Below are 8,012 nucleotides of genomic sequence, written 5' to 3' on the forward strand. Positions count from 1 at the left end.
GATTATAAAAAAATGGATGCGTCAATATGCACTATTTTTGGGTCCAAACCTGATTTCCTTATCCCTCCGTATTTATAAATCACTTTGGTCAGATTGAAAAGGAAAAATAGTTATTTTGTGTTCATGATTACCAATTAAAATGATTAAATTATATAAAAAAATCTGCCCGCTACGCGGGCACATTGTCAACGCGCGCTGTGCGCGCGGCTGGCTTCGCTCGCAAGTTTGAGTGCGCCTAGGGAGCGCAACTGTTGGTTCTCGCGTTTCGCGCTCGATGTTGTATTTATCTCGCGCTCGGTCTTTATATTTTCGCACATTCTTGCGAAAATATTTAAAAATTAAGACTCAAAACATACACCACTGTCATTTTGTAATTGTGAATTCTCTTTCGTTAAAAGAGAGTTTGAGCGCACCTACGGCATGCGACTAATGGCAATCGCACTCCGCACTTGGTCTTTGCATTTCTTCCACATTCGGGCACAGACCTTTTAAAATCAAAGGTGAACGGACCGACAACTGTAATTTTGTAATTTTGAACTCTCTTTTGTTAAAGCTCTTTTGACTTTAACGACCACATTCTTATCACGTATTTCGTGCTGCGCACTCGATTTTATCCAACATGTAAACTTTTCTACATTATACATAACACTTTCGTATCAATTATAATACATTTTTATGTAACTCTGCCTGGGATTACTTATTAAAAAATAGCAAAATAAAAAGAAATTGTATTTATCATGATTATTTTTGTATTTGTTTCTTATTTTGCTTTAAATTGTATTTTAAGCTGTTCTGAAACATGCATCATTTCAATAAATGTATATTATTACAATTCATAATGTCCATAAAAATTGAATCATACTAATTCTTATTTCCTTGTTTTTATAATTTTTATTTTCAATGTTGTTTTTTACGATTGAATAAAAACTATGCGCATCTGCATAAGGTCTAATACAGGAACCTATACAGGGTCCCGTATAGGAGCCTATGCACTTTTTCGTCTTTTCTGCGCTTTTTCCAAAAAGTTCATTTTTGCATTTTTTATCTTATGTTTTACGATTAAAAGAAGATCTACTCGTCCAATCAAAAACGACTAATAATTAATTTATAGATCTTTTTAGGCGAACAACTTTTGTCTGGTAATTTAAGTTTGTACCTTGTGTCGTTTTTTCAAACAAATTTTATATTTTTATTTTGAATGATATTTTTTACGACTAAAGCAAAAACTACGTGTTCTATAAAAAATTATAGATCTTTTTTGGATGAACAAGTTTTATCTGTTTTTTTTCGTAGCTTGTGTCGAAAAGTGATTCATTATAAATTTGTAGTTCTTTTCAGGGCGCGCAATTTGAGCTTTTTAATTTTTTTCGTATCTTACATAGTTTGACCAAAAAATGGAATTTTTCATTATTTTTGGTACGATAAAATTTGGAATGTTCAACCAAATTAAAAAAGTTGTTATCGTAGTCCTGTAGGGATTTCAAAAAGCAAAGTTTTTCTTCTCTTGGCTTTTTTCAGATCATGCGTTGTTTGGCTTAAAATGTTCATTTTAATTTGTTTTTTTTTATTTTGAAAATGCTCTAATTCTGGTAATTTTTTATTTTTCAAAAAAAGTCATTAAGATAAATTGTTCAACTTTTTGAATACTATAAATAACCGCACAGAGAATTTTGGAATTTTTAAAAAAGTGGTCTCAAAAATATTCAAAATGTGCCCACTTTTTGAATTTTTATCCAAAATGGCTGGCTAACGAACTTGACGTTTAGTTTAGGACACTGAACGAGTGTGTCAAAGGGCAATCTAATAGATTAATTTTTTCGAAAGTTATCGTGTTCACAGAGAGACAGACATACAGGCATACAGACAGACTCATTAGTAAAAACCTGTTTTTCGGTTTCAGAGGGACTCAAACGTTGACATTTGACAAAAACTGGGGGGTCAAATTTTACACAAATCTAATACCTTCTCTGATGAGAATGTAAAAATAATATTAAGTTTTTGGACAAAAAACTTCCTCTAAAGTTGTAGATCTTGAAAAAGGGAACATTCTCAGTTATACAAGAATATTTTCTCTGATTGTAAAATCAATAAATTCGAGTACAATGGATAATTCCCAGTTTTGTATGTCCTAATTAAACTTATTAACAACAACCCCTCCCCCCCTCTCCTTTGAAATACTTTTATATTTTGGAATAATCCAAAAATTGCATGAAAAACTATAATAGACATTAAAATGTTGGAGTTTTAATGGAAAATTTTCTTTTAAAGAGAAGTAGTCAATTGCTTTTGAGTTTGTTTTAGATTTTAGATTCTCTGGTGTTGTATGATTACAAAATTATCAGAGATTTACCATTGACAAAACACATTATATAGTTCTATTTGACATAAAGCTAATTTCTATGGGTTTTTGAAATTCCATATCGGCTTCCATGGATTTTAAAGCTCTCAATTTTCGTCTTTTTTCAAATATTGATGATTTTAAATTTGAAGCATTTCAATTTATATGCTTGCGAAATTTCAATTACCTAGATAAATTTAACACGTTTTATGTTTTAACTTTTTTCCTGTTGCAAAATGAAACAATTTAAATTCAAATTTGTAGAAATTTTTTCGGCATAGGAGTAATAGAAGCGATTCAAGTTACATTGTCTTCTATTTGAAGTGTTCGAGTAGTATGAGAGATTTAATTTCTGTCATCCCTTTATATTCTATGGAAATCTACGCTAAATTTACGGGATATTGTGGAAGGTGAAGATTTCGATATAGCCTCGGGCATTCTTGGACATCTTTGGGATGTTCAAACATCCCACACGGATGATCTCTAAAAGGAAAGCCATTTAGGAAACGTTCATTAATGACGTAAAGATGACTTTTTAAATTGCAGACACCTTTTCCCTTGTTGTAAGGATTCGTAAAAAATAGAATCTCATTTTGTTCCAGAGATTTTACCAAATTTAACAACAATTTTAAGGGGTTTAATCAATTTCAACGGATTTTTAGGGATTTTAACGAATTAAAAACAATTTGTGCGGATTTCAAAGAATGTTAAGTGATTTTAAGAGATATCGAAATATTTCAAAAAAAAGTTACGATATTTCTGATTTTTGAACAGATATGATTTTCACGAATTTTGAAAGAAGTCATAGGATTTTCTTAAGGTTTTGAAAATTTGAAGGTATTTCATAATATTTCAAAAGAATATTATAAAGAATTTTAAGGCATTTCGAGGAATTTTAACGGCTTTAAAAAGATTTGAATAAGTCGTCGAAGTATGATTTAATGTTCCACATTCGTTGGTATCTCCCAGAAGTTAAAGAAAACACAACATTCCATCTCCCATAGTCTTTTTACAAATAAACTTAAAAACATTGTTAGGGATTTTAAAAAATTAGAAAGAGAGATGTGCAGAAATAGAGAAAAATTAACTGCACATCAAACCAGCCTAATTCCTTCAGATTATTAAATTTTTTAAATGTAATAATATAATGTAATGTAATTTATAGAAATGTTTCCTTTTTTCTCTCAAAGACGTAATTTTTCATTTTAAGAATTTAATGATCTAAGGAAATCAAGCCGGTTCAGATTTTTTTCGTTTTAGAAACATCCGATGTTCCAAGCGTGCTGAAATATCAAGGATTTGAAGGGCTTTATGCACTTTTTAAGTCAATTAGAGGGCTTCCTAGGAAACTCAATCATTTAAAAGGGATTCCAAGAAATTATGTTCGATATCCACAGAATTCAAAGAACTACAAGAAACTTTTACGCGATTTAAAAAATAGTTTAAAGAAATCACGAGATTTCATTAAAGATATACATAAGATTTGAACAATGGTTAACTTCTCGACTTTATATTTATTGGACGTATGTTATATGCAATATTACTCAATAAAAAGAAATGAAACAAATGAATATATAACATATGTAATAGCATACAAAGTAATTTCAAAAGACGAGACAGCTTTCAATTAGTGAAATCTGAAAAATAATTAGAAAAACGACACTTACATAAAAAATTATTTGGAAACCCCTACCTCATAACTAAGGAATCGTAAGACTTTCTGGACCCCCTCCCACCCAAATAACCTTACATAATTAATAGTCGCTCCCTTAGGATTTCCTATCAATATCCTGCTACATAAATGGCATTTACACCAGTATTCTATTGCGTGAAGATGATAAGTCATTTGAAATATTTGGAATCTATCAGTTTATTGAAATTGGTTGATGTTCAAGTTCAAGGTACAAATTCATATATTGGGATTTCCACATAAATTACTGAATTTCCAATTTAAATACGATTTCTCACGAGTAGTGATTCAAGATTTAAGATAGTAATTTCAATTCAAATAAATGGATTGTGGAGGGGGTATAGCAGATTCCCCCTTCCGAATCATCAGCGATGGCAAGACAGGTGCCTCGGCATTCGGTTCAGGCATTCTGTCGTCGCTCGTTAAACGTGCTTTCAAATAGACACCGTGAACTTCGACGGAGGAGTTGCATTAATTTGGAAACTGATGTCGATCGGGTCTCCGCAAACGGCTCCTTCATCTATCGCCGTGAGTGGGGAAATCCTATGCTATTAAAATCTCCGGTTTTCATCGTGATTTTTCCGCGAAAAAGACGCTTTTTTGTGATCTTCGTACGCTTATTATTTTTCCAAACCGAGGAACATTTTTCGGAGACTCCAGAATTTTGAGAATCTTTCTTCTACAAAAAGGACCCGAACGTCTGAAGATGGGGACGTTCGGGAAAGTGTTAATTTTTTATTTCTTGATTCAAGTCGTACTGGCTAGAGGGAAAACAGTTAATATCTTGACTTCCGGTCGATTGGCGACTATCAAAGAAGAAGAAATTCTGCGAGTCTTCTCACAAAATAAATCGGAGGCCTCGTCGGAAAATTATACTTTTGCGGAACTTGTCAGTAGGCTTGCGAATCATACTGATCATTTTCAAGAGGAAATTTGGAGAACCAACACACACGAGGGTTATAAGACGAATCCTTACTATGGTGAGTTCAATGCTTGCAGTGGTAGAAGATGCTTTTAGTCCGGCAGGAATTTTCATTTTCTTTTGAGAGAGTTTATTGTAAGAAGGGTCAAGCTCAATTTTGAGTTTGAATTTCAACAAAACTTTAATCTTGACGGTTTATAGTTCTTGAAGGTTTTAATGCAAAAGCAAGGCCATGTACAACCCGGTTCCTATCTTAACGTCATCTCTAAGAGTTTACATTCATTTTTTTTTTAATTTAAAAGTTTTCGAATCATAATGTTTAATATTCACAAAGAAACATTAATTACTTTTTGAAAAATGATTGCATTTTAAAAAATGACGGCTTATTTTTCCGGGAAAACATTCTCTACAATTCTAATGTTTTCAATTTTGAAAGTAAATTTTTTTATGGCTTTTATGGCTTCTTCTGTGGCTCTAAATCGTTAGCACAATTTTTTTAGAGACTTCATTTATTAAAATAAAAACATTGTTCAAAAATTGGTAAGAAAAGGTCAGAAGAAATTCAATTAAAAAAAACATGGTTTAAATAAATGTTTTTTTGTTGTTGTGAATTTTAATATTTCGATTCTTAAAATCAGAGAAAATCTAATTTTTTCAGATATCTGACTTTAGGCACATCAACTACCTTAAGGCGTTCAAATTTGGAAATATTAAATCTTCAGGTTTTCAAATTTTGCAACTTCATGGAATTTATACTCCATTTTTAAAAATCATTGTTTAGCCGTTCAAATTAAAAAATGAACTTTTTTAGGCTTTCACATTTAAGCGCTTTCAATTGTATGTCATTCAAGTTTATATGCTTACAACTGTGAGGATTTCAAATTTAAATATTTTCAATTTTTAGGGTTTCCAATTTAAAAGATCATATTTTAATTTTGTCCTTAATTTAAAGGCATTTGAAAATTTTTAATTTTGAGAGCGTGTTTAATATATAAAACTAATTTCTAAATTTAAAAAATTACATGGCCAATTTTGAAACCTTCAGAGTGTCAACAAAATGATTGCATATAAAAAAAAGGGACTCGAAATCATCAAATACATTAGTATTATAGCTCTAATATTAAAAAAACTTTTCTCATATAAAGAAGAAAACATTGTTTTAATTTAAAAAAACGGTATTGGTGAGTCATGCAAGGTTATGAAAAGTTCTTTAAAAGGTCAGTCGATACGTCTCGAAGACCCGAACAAATACATTATATACAGTATTGTTTTATTCCAAATTTTGGAAAAAAATTCCTTGTATAAAGTAGCCAAACAATATATATTTCTAATTTATAAATCGGCATTTCTATAGCAATCAGTGAAAATTTCACTGATTAAAATAGTAGTTAGAAATGACACTGATTAATCAGTGATTTTGGATTCATTCACTAATCAGTTAAGTAACACCAGTTAAATTATGTGAAGCATAACCTCCAAATTTTTAAGTTAAGCGTTTTTATTACTCTGTTACTTAAGTAGCAAGAAGAATTCCGTAATGAAATTAATTTTTTAATTTTCGGGCTGTAAGCCTGCTGAATTAACTGCGGGAAAAATATACTTTAACCCGTATGGGAAGAACTTACTTAACGGATGTGTACATGAAAGTCCAATCTTGAAATTTAAGTAATTTGTGAGAGTGTTCGTCATTTAAAAGCATCGATACGTTTCACCTTTTTTAATATTCAATGATATTTATGAGTTTTAAGTTTTTACTATGATTCTTTGATTGAATGTACTCGAATATTATTTTATTATGATTGCTAAATTGACATGGTGCAGTGCTCACTGAAAAAACGATATTCTAATTTTAAGAATTTCCCACTAAGTTGAAGAATATTTACAACTCAAATAGGCGCCAAGAATATATTCTTAACCTAAGATGGAGGCCCTCTCACCTTAAGAATATATATTCTTATATAATTTTAATAATTTCCTATTAAGTTTAAGAATATTTTCAACTTAAGTAGGTATAGTTAATCTCAGACTATAGTAAGATTTAAATATATTGATTTCAAAAATATTTGTTTAGTAAATAATACAATATATTATTATTATTATTATATTATTTACCTTGCAATTTTACGTTATGCACAACAGAGCATTGAACAGAGCAAGGCGCATTTTCCTTTGCATATTTCTTGTTTCCCTACGCATATTCTCATTTTAAGAATATTTTCTCCCTGTGGTTAGAAGATACTCTTAAAGTAAGAATTTTGCTTACTTCATTGAGAATATCACTAAGAATATGCCTGTAAGAATATGACACTCTTAGAATTAGAATATCGTTTTTTCGGGCTGCCAACCCTCAAAAGTGGTTATTTCGCTGAATCAATAAGTAACTTTTCACTGATTGCCAGTGACCCATTTCTAGCCATTTGAATCAGTGAAATTTCACTGATTTAGATTTAGAGAGTAGATCATAAGAGGTCATAGAAGCTTCGTTAATAGGTCATTATATGCGTCTCGGAAACGCAAAAAAATGCATGAGATACAGTAATATAGTATTCCTAATATCGATGAAATTTTTCCCATACAAACAGAATAAATAATTTTTGTTTTATTTCAAAGACCGGCATTAGTGCATCATAAAAGGTTTGATAATAGGTTAATCGATACGGCTTGAAGACTCGAACAAATACACTATATATATTATTGTTGTATTTCGAATGTGAAAAAATTGTTTCTCGTATAAACATAGTTATTTTAATATTCGAATCTCTAAACGCCAGAAAAAAACCTTTTAATGTGCCGATCTAGCTCAAAATCTCATCAGAACTGGATATCAATTGGAGCTTCGATTCGGCTAAATTTCATGTAGGTAGCTCTTTTTTTTGCGAGTTATGGAAAACTGAAAAATTTACATACATACACAGATACTAAAAAAAATGAATTTTCGAGCTACTGGGGTCTAGTTGTATCGATGAGTGACAAGAAATTCGATTTGAAAATGTAGGGAATTACAAACCTCCCGCTATTTGGAAGCAATAATTAAAAAAATAAATTGTACTTTATAAATTGTA

At 30.6% G+C, this 8,012-nt stretch overlaps 1 protein-coding gene across 1 annotated transcript in view; it reads left to right on the forward strand.

Annotated features, from left to right (window-relative positions):
- The first annotated feature begins 4,453 nt into the window (after positions 1–4,453).
- The window catches only part of LOC117180069 (O-acyltransferase like protein-like), an 83,091-nt gene continuing 79,532 nt past the window's right edge, over positions 4,454–8,012 (forward strand). Inside the window, exon 1 of the mRNA XM_033372386.1 lies at positions 4,454–5,008. Within this exon, the coding sequence (XP_033228277.1) occupies positions 4,735–5,008 (274 nt within the window). The 5' untranslated portion in view covers positions 4,454–4,734. The remainder of the gene's footprint in view (positions 5,009–8,012) is intronic.

Source organism: Belonocnema kinseyi, chromosome 9, assembly GCF_010883055.1.
Source record: "Belonocnema kinseyi isolate 2016_QV_RU_SX_M_011 chromosome 9, B_treatae_v1, whole genome shotgun sequence".
Lineage (NCBI taxonomy): Eukaryota > Metazoa > Arthropoda > Insecta > Hymenoptera > Cynipidae > Belonocnema > Belonocnema kinseyi.